Source organism: Jaculus jaculus, unplaced genomic scaffold (assembly GCF_020740685.1).
Source record: "Jaculus jaculus isolate mJacJac1 unplaced genomic scaffold, mJacJac1.mat.Y.cur u25, whole genome shotgun sequence".
Lineage (NCBI taxonomy): Eukaryota > Metazoa > Chordata > Mammalia > Rodentia > Dipodidae > Jaculus > Jaculus jaculus.
This window is the reverse complement of record NW_025423515.1, coordinates 2,995,909-3,010,818: the sequence shown is the minus strand read 5'-3', so window position 1 is coordinate 3,010,818 and position 14,910 is coordinate 2,995,909. Positions and strand designations below refer to the sequence as shown.

The window sequence follows — 14,910 nt, the reverse complement described above, 5'->3', positions numbered from 1 at the left end:
TGATGTGGAGATGGGCTAGTAAGTAGAGCTTGCTGGCTAGCTAGTATAACTTAATTAGTGAGCTTTAGATTTAGTGAGAGACAGGATTTAAAAGAAAAAAGGTGAAGGGTTGCAGATTACTGAGTGGTGCTTGGTTATACAGGCAAGAATACTAACTAGTGTTTAGATCCCCAGACCTCATGTAACAGCTTGAGGCTATATTGAAGACATATGCACATGTACATGCACTTCTCTCTTCATATCTATGTACTTGTCTACCTCTCTCTCCCTATTCATATCCTTCTCTTTCTCTCTCCCTATGTATAATCATCTCTCTCTTTCTGTCCCATCTTTAACTTTCTCTCTCTTTCTTTCCCTCTCTATCTCCTTCTCTGCCTCTCTCTCTCTCTCTCTCTCCCTCTCTGTCTCCTCCTCTGCCTCTCTCTCTCTCTCTCCCTCTCTATCTTCTACTCTGCCCTTCTCTCTCTCTCTCTCTCCCCCTCTATCTCTGACTCTGCCTTTCTCTCTCTCTCCCCCTCTATCTCCTACTCTGCCTCTTTCTCTCTCCTTATCCATCTCCTCCTTTGCTTCTCTCTCTCCATACCTGTCTCCTTCTCAGCCTCTCTCTCACTACCTGCCTCTTTCTCTGCCTCTCTCTCACTACCTGTCTCCTTCTCAGCCTCTCTCTCACTACCTGCCTCATTCTCTGCCTCTCTCTCTCTCCCTCACTGTCTGTCTCCTCTGCCTCTCTCTGTCTCCCTGTCTGTCACTTTCTTTGCCTCCCTTCACTACCAATCTCCTTCTCTGCCTATCTCCCTCCCTATTTCTCACCTTCTGTCTCTCTCTTCCTATCTATATTCTTGTCTGCTTTTCTCTCCCTATCCATATCCTTCTCTTTCTCTCTCCCTATATATAACCTTCTCTCTCTCTCTTTCTGTCCCTATCTTTCACTTTCTCTCTCTTACTTTCCCTACCTTTCACTTTCTCTTTCTGTCCCTACCTTTCACTTTATCTCTCTTTCTCTCCCTACCTTTCACTTTATCTCTCTTTCTCTCCCTAACTATCTCCTCTCTGCCTCTCTCTCTCTCCCTATCTATCTCCTACTTGGCCTCTCTCTCTCCATAACATTCTCCAATTCTGCCTCTCTCTCTCCCTATCTATCTCCCACTCTGCCTCTCTCCCTCTCTCCCAATCTATCTTCATTTCTGCCTGTCTGTCTCCATTCTACCTCTCTCTCTCTCTCTCTACCTGTCTCTTTCTCTGCCCCCCCTCTACCTGTCTCCTTCTCTGCCTCTCTCTCTCCCTGTTTGCCTCCTTCCCTGCCTCTCTCTCTCTCCCCCTGTCTCTCCTACTCAGCCACACTCTCCCTGTGTGTCTCCTGCTCTGCCCCCTCCCTCCCTGCCTGTCTCCTTCTCTGCCACTCTCTCTCTCCCTGCCTGTCTCCTTCTCTTCCACTCTCTCTCTCTCCCTACCTGTCTCCTTCTCAGCCTGTCTATCTCTCCTTACCTGTCTCCTTCTCGGCCTCTCCCTCTCACTTCCTGCCTCCCCCTCAGCCTCCCTCTCTCAGTATCTGCCTCTTTCTCTACCTCTCTCTCTCCCTACCTGTCTCTCCTTCTCTGCCACACTCTCTTCCTGTGTGTCTCCTTCACTGCCTCTCTCTCTCTCCCTGTCTGTCACCTCCTTTGCCTCTCTTCACTACCAATCTCCTCTGTCTCTCTCTCTCTCCCTCCCTATTTCTCACCTTCTGTCTCTCTCTTCCTATCTATATTCTTGTCTGCTTTCTCTCCCTATCTATATCCTTCTCTTTCTCTCTCCCTATGTATAACTTTTTTTCTCTCTCTCTTTCTGTCCCTATCTTTCACTTTCTCTCTCTTTCTTTCCCTAATTATCTCCTTCTCTGCCTGTCTCTCAGTATATGTATCCTCTCTGCCTCTCTCACTCCCTGTCTGTCTCCTTCTCTGTGCCTGTCTCTCCCTGTTTGTCTCCTTCTTTGCATCTCACTCTCCCTGTCTGTCTCCTTTTCTGCCTCTCTCTCTCTGCTTACCTGCCTCCTCCTCAGCATCTCTCTCCCTACCTGCCTCCTTCTCTGCCTCTCTGTCTCCCTACGGGTCTCCCTTCTCTTCCATTCTCTCTCCCTGTCTTTCTCCTTCTCTGCCACTCTCTCCATCTGCCTGTCTCCTTGTCTGTCCCTCTCTCTCCCTGCCTCTCTCCTTCACTGCCACTCTCTGTACCTGACTGTCTCCTTCTCAACCTCTTTATCTCTCCCTACCTGTCTCTTTCTGCCTCACCCTCTCTCTCCCTGTCTGTCTCTCCTTCTCTGCCTCTCCCTCCCTGTCTCTCTCTCCTCTGCCTCTCTCTCCCTGTCTGTCTCTCCTTCTCTGCCTCTCTCTCAGCCTGTATGTCACCTTCTCTACCTCTCTCTCTCTCCCTACCTGCCTCCTTCTCTGCCTCTCTCTCTCTCTCCCTACCTGCCTCCTTCTCTGCCTCTCTCTCTCTCTCCCTACCTGTCTCCTTCTCTGCCTCTCTCTCCCTTCCACTTTATCACCTTCTCTGTCTCTCTCTTCCTATCTTTATTCTTGTCTGCATCTCTCTTCCTATCCATATCCATCTCTTTCTCTCTCTCCTTATATATAACCTTCTCTCTCTCTCTGTCTGCCCTATTTTCACTTTCTCTCTCTTTCTTTCCCTATCTTTCATGTTCTCTCTCTTTCTTTCCCTTTCATGTTCTCTCTCTTTTTTCCCCTATATTTCACGTTCTCTCTCTCCCTTTCTGTCTCCATCTCTGACTCTCCCCCTCTCCCTATCTATCACCTACTCTGCCCCTCTCTCTGTCTCTCTCTCTAACTCCTACTCTGACTCTCACTCTCTGCCTATTTATTTTCATTTCTGCCTCTCTCTCTCTCTCTCTCTTTCTCTCTTTCTCTCTCCCCCCCCATCTGTCTCCTATTTGGCCTCTCGCTCTACCTAACTGTCCCTACTCTGCCTCTCTCTCGCTCCCTATCTATATCCTACTCTTTCTCTCTTTCTGTCCCAATCTTTCATTTTCTCTCTCTTTCTTTCCCTATCTTAAATGTTCTCATTCTTTCTCTCCCTACCTGTCTCCTTCTCTGCCTCTCTCTCTCCCACTACCTGTCTCCTTCTCTGCCTCTCTCTCTTCCCCTACCTGTCTCTTTTTCTGCCTCTCCCTCTCCCTACCTGACTCCTTCTCTGCCTCTATCTCCCTACCTGACTCCTTCTCTGCCTCTGTCTCTCCCTACCTGTCTGATTCTCTGCCTGTCTCTCTCCCTACCTGTCTCCTCTGCCTCTATCTCCCTACCTGACTCCTTCTCTGCCTCTATCTCCCTACCTGACTCCTCCTCTGCCTCTCTCTCTACCTACCTATCTCTCTTTCTCTGCCTCTCTCTCTCCCTACCTGTCTCCTTCCCTGCTTCTCTCTTTAACTATGTATCTCCTACTCTGCCTAGCTCTCTCTTCCTATCTATCTTCATATCTCCCTCCCTATCTATTTACTATTTGACCTCTCTCTCTATCTGTCTCATATTCTGCATCACTCTATTCCTACCTGCCTCCTTCTCTGCCTCTCTCTCCCTACATGTCACATTCTCTGCCTCTTTCTCTCCCTACCTGTCCCTCCTTCTCTGCCACACTCTCTCCCTGTCTGTCTCTTTCTCTGCCCTGACTCTCCCTGTCTATCTACTTCTCTGTGCCTCTCTCTCCCTGTCTGTCTCCTTCTGTGCCTTCCTCTCTCCTTACCTGCCTCCTTCTCTGCCTCTCTCTCTCCCTACCTGTCTACTTCTCTGCCTCTTTCTCTCCCTGTCTGTCTCCTTCTCTGCATTTCTCTCTACCTACCTGCCTTGTTCTATGCCTCTCTCTCTTCCAATCTGCGTCCTTTTTTGTCTTCTCTCTCCCTGTCACCTTCTCTGCATCTCTCTCCTCCTACATGCCTCCATCTCTGCCCCACTCTCTCTCCCTACCTGTCTGATTCTCTGCCTCTCCCTCTCCCTACCTGTCCCCTTCTCTGACTCTCTCTCTCCATACCTGTCTCCTTCTCTGCCTCTCTCTCTCTCCCAACCTGCACCCTTCTCTGCTCTCTCTCTCCCTACATGTCTCTCTTTCTCTGCCACACTCTCTCCCTGTTTGTCTCCTTCTTTGCCTCTCGCTCTCCCTGTCTATCTCCTTCTCTACCTCTCTCTCTCTCTCCTTACCTGCCTCCATCTCCGCCTCTCTCTCTCCCTACCTCTCTCATTCTCTGCCTCTCTGTCTACCTTATTGTCTCTCCTTCTCTGCCACACTCTCTCCCAGTGTGTCTCCTTCTCTGCATCTCCCTCTCCTTACCTGCCTCCTTCTCTGCCTTTCTATCACTACCTGTCTCCCGTTCTCTGCCCCCTCTTGCCCTGTTTGTCTCCTTTCTGCTCCTGTCTCTCCCTGTCGGCCTCCTTCTCTGTCCCTCTCTCTCCCTGTCTGTCTCTTTTTCTGACTGTCTCTCTCCTTACCTGTCTCCTTCTCTGCCTCTGTCTATCCTTACCTGTTTCCTTCTCTGCTTCTCTCTCTCTCCTTACCAGTTTCCTTCTCTGCCCCTCTCTCTCCTTATCTGTCTCCTCCTCTGCTCTCTCTCACCCTGTCTGTCTCCTTCTCTGCCTCTATCTCTTCCTTTCTGTCTCCTTCTCTGCCTCTTTCTCTCCCTGTCTGTCTCCTTCTCTGCCTCTATGCCTCCCTACCTGTCTCCTTCACAGCCTCTCTCTCTCTCTCACAGTACCTTCCACCTTCTCTGCCTCTCTCTCTACCTACCTGTTTCTCCTTCTCTGCCTCACTCTCTCCCTGTGTGTCTGCTTCTCTGCCTCTCTCTCTTCCTATCAATCTCCTTCTCTGCCTCTCTCTCCTACCCTATTTATCACCTTCTCTGTCTCTCTTCGTATCTATATTCTTGTCTGCCTCCCTCTCCCTATCCATATCCTTATCTTTCTCCTTCTCCCTATGTATAACCTTCTCTCTCTCTCTCTGTCCCAATCTTTCACTTTCTCTCTTTCTTTCCCAATTTTTCATTTTCTCTCTCTTTCTTTCCCTATGTTAAACTTTCTCATTCTTTCTTTCCCTAACTAACTCCTTCTCTGACTCTCCCTACCTGTCCCCTTTTCTGCCTCTCTCTCTCCCACTACCTGTCTCCTTCTCTGCCTCTCTCTCTTCCCCTACCTGTCTCTTTCTCTGCCTCTCCCTCTCCCTACCTGACTCCTTCTCTGCCTCTATCTCCCTACCCGACTCCTTCTCTGCCTCTTTCTCTCCCTACCTGTCTGATTCTCTGCTGTCTCTCTCCCTACCTATCCCCTTCTCTGCCTCTCCCTCTCCCTACATGTCTCCTTCTCTGCCTCTGTCTCTCCCTACTCTGCCTCTCTCTCCTTACCTGTCACCCCTTCTCTGCCACACTCTTTCCCTGTGTGTCTCCTTGTCTGCCTCTTTCTCTCCCTGTCTGTCTCCTTCTCTGCCCCTCTCTCTGTCTGTTTCCTTCTCTGCCTCTCTCTCTCTCCTTACCTGCCTCCGTCTCTCTCTCTCTCTCTCTCTCCCTACCTCTCTCCTTCTCTGCCTCTCTGTCTGCCTTATTGTCTCTCCTTCTCTACCACACTCTCTCCCTGTGTGTCTCCTTTTCTGCACCTCTCTCTTATTACATGCCTCCTTCTCAGCCTCTCTCTCTCCCTACCTGCCTCCTTCTCTGCCTCTCTCTATCCCTACCAGTCTTTCCTCTCTGCCCCTGTCTTTCCCTGTCTGTCTCCTTCTCTGCACCTCTCTCTCTCCCTGTATCTCCTTCTCTGTCTCTCTCTCTCTCCCTGTCTGCCTCCTCTTCTGACTGTCTCTCTCCTTACCTGTCTCCTTCTCTGCTTCTCTCTCCTACCCTATTTATCACCTTCTCTGTCTCGCTTCGTATCTATATTCTTGTCTGCCTCCCTCTCCCTATCCATATCCTCCTCTTTCTCCTTCTCCCTATGTATAACCTTCTCTCTCTTTCTGTCCCTAACTTTCTCTCTCTTTCCTATCTTAAACTTTATCTTTCTTTCCCTAACTATCTCCTTCTCTGCCTCTCTCTATCTGTCTCCTTCAATGCCTCTCTCTCTCTCCCCCTACATATCTTCTTCTCTGCCCCTCTCTCTCGCTACCTGTTTCCTTCTCTGCCTTTCTCTCTCTATCTCTCTATCTCCTACTCTGCCTCCCTCTATCTCTCTATCTCCTACTCTGCCTCTCTCTCCCTACCTGACTCCCTTTCTGCCTCTCTCTCTCCCTACCTCTCTGATTCTTTGCACCTCTCTCTCCCTACCTGTCTCTCCTCTGTCCTCTCTCTCCCTGTCTGTCTCCTTCTCTGCCTCTTTCTATCCTTACCTTTCTCCTTCTCTGCCTCTCTGTCTACTTTATTGTCTCTCCTTCTCTGCCCCTCTCTCTCCCTACCTGCCTCCTTCTCTGCCCCTCACTCGCCCTGTCTGTCTCCTTTTCTGATTGTCTCTCTCCTTACTTGTCTCGTTCTCTGCCTCTCTCTCTCTCCTTACCTGTCTCCTTCTCTTCTCTCTCTCTCACTACCTGTCTCTCCTTCTCTGCCTCTCTCTCTCCCTCCCTGGCTCCTTCTCTACCCCCACCTCTCTCTCCCTGTCTGTCCTTTTCTCTACCTCTACCTCTCTCTCTCTCTCTCTCTCTCTCTCTCTCTCTCTCTCTCTCTCTCTCTCTCTCTTTCTCTCCCTCTCTGTCTCCTTCTCTACCTCTCCCCCTACCTGTCTTCTTGTCTACCTCTCTCTCTCACTGTCTCCATTATTCTCTACCTTGCTGTCACACAATCTGTCTCCTTCACTGCCTCCCTCTCTCACTGCTTACCTCCTTTTCTTGCTCTCTCTTTCCCTGCCTGCCTCCTTCTCTTGATCTCTCTCTCTCCCTACCTGCATCCTTCTCTGCCTCGCTGTTTTCCTTTGTGTCTCATTTCCTGCCTCTCCCTCACCCTACCTGTCTCCTTCTCTGCCTCTCTCTCTCCCTGTCTGTCTCCTTCTCTGCCTGCCTCTCTCTCTCCCTACCTGTCTCCTTCTCTGCCTCTCTCTCTCTCCCTGTCTGTCTCCTTCTCTGCCTGCCTCTCTCTCTCCCTGTCTGTCTCCTCCTCTGCCTGCCTCTCTCTCTCCCTACCTGTCTCCTTCTCTGCCTCTCTCTCTCCCTACCTGTCTCTTTCTCTGCCTCTCTCTCTCTCTCTCTCCTTATTTATCTCCTATTCTGCCTCTTTCTCTCACCCTATCTGTCTCCTACGCTGCTTCTCTCTGTCTCCCTATCTGTCTTCATTACTGCTTCTCTCTCTCTCTACCTATCAGTCTCCTATTCTGCCTCTCTCTCCCCTAAGTGTCTCCTTCTCTGCCTCTCTCTCCCTAACTTTGTCTACTCTATCTATCTCTGTCCCTACCTGTATCCTTCTCTGCCTCCTTCTGTCCCTACCTGTCTCCTTCTCTGCCTCTCACTCTCCCTACCTGTCTCTTTCTCTGCCTCTTGCTCTCCCAACCTGGCTGCTTCTCTGCCTCTCCCTCTCTCTCCCTACTGTAGGGAGTGGGTGTGGCAGCCATTCCAAGATGGCGCCCGGGACAGCTGCCAAGTCGTATGATTTGCACCTGACTTCTTTATACACCCCTGAATAGCCATGTCTGCGGTGCGCACTGGACAGACTCGTTCCTATGCAAGATCAGACCATCTGACGTTTTACTGATGTGAACCTATTGAAGAGACTTATGTGGCAGACTCTGAGTGGTGCAGGCTAGGGATTTAAGGACGGACTGGGAAGGGCTCGGGGTTCATTTTTTTTCTTTCTTTTTTTAATTTTTTTTTTACTTATTTATTATTTATTTATTTATTATTATTATTTATTTTTTTAAAGTTTTTTATTAGCATTTTCCATGATTATTAAAAAAATCCCATGGCAATTCCCTCCCTCTCAACCCCCCACACTTTCCACTTTGAAATTCCATTCTCTATCATATTACCTCCCCACCACAATCATTGTATTTACATATATACAATATCAACCTAGTAAGTACCCTCCTCCCTTCCTTTCTCTTCAGTTTATGTCTCCTTTTTAACTTACTGGCCTCTGCTACTAAGTATTTTCATTCTCACACAGAAGCCAAGTCACCTGTAGCTAGTATCCACACATGAGAGAGAACATGTGGTGCTTGGCTTTCTGGGCCTGGGTTACCTCACTTAGTATAGTCCCTTCCAGGTCCATCCATTTTTCTGCAAATTTCATAACTTCATTTTTCTTTACTGCTGAGTAGAACTCCATTGTATAAATATGCCACATCTTCATTATCCACTCATCAGTTGAGGGACATCTAGGCTGGTTCCATTTCCCAGCCATTATAAATTGAGCAGCAAAAAACATGGTTGAGCACTATTTCTAAGGAAATGAGGTGAGTCCTTAGGATATATGCCTAGGAGCGCTATAGCTGGATCATATGGTAGATCAATCTTTAGCTGTTTTAGGAACCTCCACACTGATTTTCACAATGGCTGGGCCAGATTGCATTCCCACCAGCAGTGTAGAAGGTTTCTTCTTTTTCCACATCCCCACCAACAATTATGATCATTTGTTTTCATGATTGTGGCCAATCTGACAGGAGTGATATGGAATCTCAATGTAGTTTTAATCTGCATTTCCCTTATGACTGGTGAAGAAGAACATATTTTTAGATGCTTATATGCCATTCATATTCCTTCCTTTGAGAATGCTCAATTTAGCTCCGTAGCCCATTTTTTGATTGGCTTGTTTGGTTCCCTTTATTTAACTTTTTGAGTTCTTTGTATATCCTAGATATTAATCCTCTATCAGATATATAGCTGGCGAAGATTTTTTTCCCATTCTGTAGGTTGCCTTTTTGTTTTTTTCACTGTGTCCTTTGCAGTGCAAAATCTTTGTAATTTCAAGAGGTCCCAGTGATTAATCTATGGTTTTATTGCCTGAGCAATGGGGGTTGTATTCAGAAAGTCTTTGCCAAGACCAATATGTTGAAGGGTTTCCCCTACTTTTTCCTCTAGCAGTTTTAGAGTTTCAGGTCTGATGTTAAGGTCTTTAATCCATTTGGACTTAACTCTTGTGCATGGTGAGAGAGAAGAATCTACTTTCATCCTTCTGCTGATATATATCCAGTTTTCCCAACACCATTTGCTGAAGAGGCTGCCTTTTCTCCAATCAGTATTTTTGGCATTTTAATCGAATATCAGGTGGCTATAGCTACTTGGGCTTACATCTGGGTCCTCTATTCTGCTCCACTAATCTACATGTCTGTTTTTGTGCCAGTACCACGCTCTTTTTGTTACTATGGCTCTGTAGTACAGGTTAAAATCAGGTATGGTGATACCACCAGCCTTATTTTTGTTGCTCAGTAATATTTTAGATATTCGAGGTTTTTTGTGATTCCAAATGAATTTTTGGATTGTTTTTTCTATTTCCATGAAGAATGCTTTTGGACTTTAGATAGGGATTGCATTAAATGTGTAGATTGCTTTTGGTAATACTGTCATTTTCACAATACTGATTTTTCCAATCCAGGAACAGGAGATGTTTTTCCACTTTCTAGTGTCTTCTGCAAATTCTCGCTTGAGTGCTTTAAAGTTCTCATTGTAGAGATTCTTTACTTCCTTGGTTAGGTTTATTTCAAGGTACTTTATTTTTTTTTTATGCAATTGTGAATGGGAGTGATTCTCTGATTTCATCCTCTGTGTGTTTGTTGTTAGCATCTATGAAGGCTACTGATTTCTGTGTATTTATTTTGTATCCTGCTACATGGCTGTAGGATTTGATCAGCTCTAACAGTTTGCTAGTAGAGTTTTTAGGGTTCTTTATGTATAGAATCATGTCATATGCAAATAATGATAACTTGATTTCTTCCTTTCCAATTTGTATCCCTTTTATGTGTGTCTCTTGCCTTATTGCTATGGCTAAGACTTCCAGAACTATATTAAACAAAAGTGGGGACAGTGGACACCCTTGTCTTGTTCCTCATTTTAGTGGAAAAGCTTCCAGTTTTTCCCCGTTTAGTAATATGTTGGCTGTGAGCTTGTCATAAATAGCTTTTATTATATTGAGATATGTTCCTTCTATTCCCAGTCTCTGTAGGACTTTTATCATGAAGGGATGTTGGATTTTGTCAAATGCTTTCTCTGCGTCCGATGAGATGATCAAGTGAATTTTGTCCTTCAACCCGTTTATATAATGTATTACATTTATAGATTTGTGTATATTGAACCATCCCTGGATCTCTGGGATAAAGCCTACTTGGTCAGGGTGAATGATCTTTTTGATATACTCTTGTATTCTGTTTGCCAATATTTTATTGAGAATTTTTGCATCTATGTTCATGAGAGAGATTGGTCTGTAATTTTCTTTTTTTGTTCTATCTTTGCCTGGTTTTGGTATCAGTGTGATGCTGGCCTCATAGAAGGAGTTTGGTAGAATTCCTTCTTTTTCTATTTCCTGCAAAAGCTTAAGAAATAATAGTGTTAACTCTTCCTTAAAGGTCTGGTAAAATTCAGCAGTGAATCCATCTGGGCCTGGGTTTTTTTTACTTGGGAGATTATTGAGAACTGTTCGGATCTCCATGTTTGTTATAGGTCTATTTAAGTGATTAATCTCATTTTGATTTAATTTCGGTAGGTCATATAAATCAAGGAAATTACCCATTTCTTTCAGATTTTCATACTTTATGGATTATATGCTTGTATAGTATGTCCCTATGATTTTTTGAATTTCTCTGGAATCTGTTGTGATGTTACCTTGTTCATCTCTGATTTTATTAATTTGTGTCTTTTCTCTCTTTCTTTTGGTCAGATTTGCTAAGGGTTTATCAATCTTGTTTATCCTTTCAAAGAACCAACTCTTTGTTTCATTAATTCTTTGGATTGCATTTTTGTTTCTATTTCATTAATTTCTGCCCTAGTCTTTATTATTTCTTCCCGTCTACTGATTTTTGGTTTGCCTTGTTCTTTTTCCAAGTCTTTAAGGTGAAGCGTTAGGTCGTTTACCTATGACCTTTCTAATTTCTTAATATAGGCACTTAAGGCTATAAATTTACCTCTTAGAACTGCCTTCATTATGTCCCAGAGATTTTGATATGTTGTGTTCTCATTATCATTTGACTTTATGAATTTTTTGATTTCCTTCTTGATTTCTTCATTGACCCATTCATCATTTAGTAGTGTGTTGTTTACTTTCCATGATTTTGTGTATGTTCTATAGCCTTTCTTGCTCCTGATTTGTAGTTTAATTTCATTGTGATCAGATAGGATGCAAGGAATTATTTCAATTTTCCTGAATTTGTTAAGATTTGTTTTGTGTCCTAATATATGGTCTATTTTAGAGAATGTTCCATGTGCTGCTGAAAAAAATGTATATTCTGCAGCCTTTGGATGAAATGTCCTGTATATATCTGTTAAGTCCATTCTTTCTATGACCTCATTTAGTCCAGATACCTCTCTGTTTATTTTTTCCCAGGATGATCTGTCAATTGATGAGAGTGGGGTGTTAATGTCACCCACCACCACTGTGTTTGGTGTTATCTGTGACCATAGTTCTAATAGTGTTTGTTTGATGAATTTGGGAGCACCCATGTTAGGTGCATATATGTTTAGGATTGTAATGTCCTCCTGTTGGAGTGTGCCCTTAATCAATATAAGGTGACCTTCCTTATCTTTCTTGACTAACATTGGACTGAAGTGTACCTTGTCAGATATTAGGATAGCAACCCCTGCTTTTTTTCTAGGCCCATTTGCTTGAAACACATCTTCCAACCTTTCAAACTAAGATAATATCTGTCCTTTGTAGAAAAGTGAGTTTCTTGGATACAACAAATTGTAGGATCCTGGTTTTTAACCCAGTCTGCAAACCTATGTCTTTTTGTTGGGGCATTGAAACCATTGATATTAAGAGATATTATTGAAAGGTGTTTATTTATATTTGCCTTTTTTTTTTTTTTTGTGGTTCCGGTTCTACCTGTGCTCTTTTAACAAGTATTTGAGTATTGCTTGTTTTTTCTAGGTTCCTTATATGTGTGCTTTTCCTTTTCTTCAGCATGGAGGTTTCTATCAAGTATTTTCTGTAGAGCTGGTTTTGTCTTCAAATACTCCTTTAACCTGCTTTTGTCATGGAATGTCCTTATTTCTCCGTCTATTGAATGGATAACTTTGCAGGATAAAGTAACCTTAGTTGAAAGTTGTTATCTTTCAGAACTTGGAATATATCACTCCAAGCCCTTCTGGCTTTAAAAGTTTGTGTTGAATAATCTGCTGTAATCCTGATGGGCTTACTTTTGTAGGTAACTTGATTTTTCTAACTGCTTTCAATATTTTCTCTTTGGTGTGTGTATTTGGAAGTTTGATTATAATATGGTGAGGAGAGGTTCTTTCCATGTTTTGTCTGGCTGGTGTTCTAAAGGCTTCCTGTATCTGTATTGGCACCTCTTTCCCAATTTGGGGGAAATTTTCTTCTATGATTTTGTTGAAGACACCTACTATGCCTTTGGAGTGGAATTCTTCTTCTACTATGCCCTGAATTCTAATATTTGATCTTTTCATAGTGTCCCGAGTATCTTGAAATTCCCACTCATACTTTTCTGTAAGTTTGTCTTTCTCTTTGTTGGCCAGTATTAGATCTGCCACCTGTCTTCTAGCTTAGATATTCTATCCTCTCCTTCATCCATTCTACTGGTGAGATTTTCTACAGAGTTTTTTAGTTCATTAACTGTGTTCTTCATTGCTAGTAATTCTGACTGGTTTTTCTTTATTATTTCTATTTCCTTATTTATGTCTTGTATTGCCTTCTGTATTTCATGAAATTGGTGTCCTCCATCTTCTTTGATTCCTTTGATTTCCTCTTTAAGTTCCTCTTTGACTCCTTTGATTTGTTCTCTGACTTCTTTGAACATATTTACAATCATTCTTTTTAAATCTTTCTCAGGCATTTCCTCTAACTCTTTCTCACTGGAGGTCATTTCTGATGCATTAATACTTTTAGGTGGATTTATATCATCTTGCTTTTTAGTGTTTCTTGTGTTATAATGTATATATTTTTGCATCTTGGATTAAGTTAATGCTTGGATTTTCTAGCTAGCTGGGTATTCTTAGCTGTATCAATTGGTTTGATGTTATATATTTTCAGGGTAGGAGCTTGAGGTGTTAGATGTGGCTCTTAAGACTCTGAGAGTATCTACAAAGGTGATCCTAGGGGTTGAGTTTCCCTGCTATGAGGGTATTCAAGTAGGCTGAGTGGAATAAAATACAGGTAGATTCTAAAAGTTAACTAAACACTGTACCCATTCAGTCAAAAACAGCCCCAAGTATGTATGCCAGAGTAGTTATTATAACAACCAGATCCTCTATCAACATAGAGGTTAAGATTTCTGGTCTGTTGAGGGATCCAAGTCAGCTTGTGATCAAATGAGACCCTTCCCTGGTGCAAACCCAGTTATCTTGGATGAGTTTGGTCTCAGTCAAGTTGCTGCCTCGGTCTTCGGGCTGCTGTTGTGATTTCTGGAGCTGGGCACTGGCTTTTCCTGCGGGGCAAGCCAAGCCTGGCAACTGTGGCCCTGCAGATCAGCTCCCCACTGGGTCTGTCAGCAGCTGAAGCTTCTGCCGCTCCTCGGTGTGCTGCTGCTTGGGCCCCTGTTACCGGTGCTGTAGCCGCTGATGTTGCTGCCGAACTCTGCTCCTGCTTGGGTCATGTTGGTGTGGTCGGGTCCTGGGACCACTGCTCTGTTTGCCGGAACTGGGCTCAGGCAGTGGGGGAGAGGAGGGAGCCACAGCTGCTCCGGTTCTCTCGCTGTTCCATGTGTTCTTGTACCTCATGGTCTGCTCCTCCGTTGCTCACTGCCGCTCTCCCTTCGCGTTTCCTGAGTTGCGGAGAGCGCCGGTGTGAGGGGATGCTCCCACACCTGGCTTTTCTTGCAGCTGGAGCCAAGCTTGGCAGCTTTCTAGTGCGCCGCCACCACCACGGTTGGCGGAGCTGCTGCAGCCGCTTTTGTCTGCCTGTGCAGGCTCTGGATGCTCTGGATCTCTCCTACTTCTCCGCTGCTGCTTCAATTTCCTATACACCTCACTTTTTAGTAAAAGTGTATATTTTGCTTTGTTTTTTTACCCCCCCCCCAGGCTGCTTTGGCGTGGTACCTACGCCGCCATCTTAACCGGAAGTCCATTTTTTTTCTTTCTTGGCATGTGGTTAAGGTTCCTGAATAAACTGCTTTGAGAAGAACGTTGTGCGGCATCGTTCCTTTCTGCTGGTTGGACTGAGAAGCGACAAGTGGTAGCCTGTATGGGGACGTTCAGAACTCATCGCAGTCAGGGCAGCTAGCTGGTAAGTGGGACGTGGGCATGTTCTCGGCAAGAGACAATAAGGTTCCCAATTGAGGGACAAGTTGCACAAGCACTATGGGAAATACATCTTCTGCCAGTTCAATCAGTCAGGCCCTCCAAAGTCTTTTAAAAGTGAAAGGAGTTGGCCTTAAGAAAGCTACTGTTGAGAAATTTTTACGGGTGGTTGATGAAGTTGCGCTCTGGTTTTCAGTATCAGGACGTCTTACGGCACCCAGTTGGGAGAAGCTAGTGAGGGATTTAAAGTTTGCTGAAGAGCAGGGCATACTGCTGACCGGGGTGCTGCCAGTTTGGGAGCTAGTTAGGAATTGTATAGAGGATAAGGAGGGCTGTGGAGTGGAACTAGAAAAGGGCACAGAGGCGTTGGAGTAGTTAAGAGAGGAGCGGTAGCAGAGATCTGAGGCTGCTGAGAGTTCTGCCGATGAGGAGGTCTCTGAAGACGAGCATGAAAGCATAGCTGAACGTTTAGGAAGAGTGAAACTAAAAGTAGAACCTTCAGTGCCAGGACTGCCGCGTCCACCTCCGTACGTTCCTAATGGAGTTTTGGGACGGAGTTTGCACCCCGAG

General features: G+C 44.9%; 1 protein-coding gene across 1 annotated transcript in view; it reads right to left on the bottom strand.

Moving 5' to 3' along the window:
- LOC123457507 (vomeronasal type-2 receptor 116-like) overlaps nt 1-13,697 on the bottom strand; it is a 104,705-nt gene extending 91,008 nt beyond the window's left edge. The window contains 2 exon segments of the mRNA XM_045141386.1: nt 7,529-7,659; nt 13,646-13,697. Of these exon segments, the coding sequence (XP_044997321.1) occupies nt 7,529-7,659; nt 13,646-13,697 (183 nt within the window).
- Between the last annotated feature and the right edge of the window lie 1,213 nt (nt 13,698-14,910).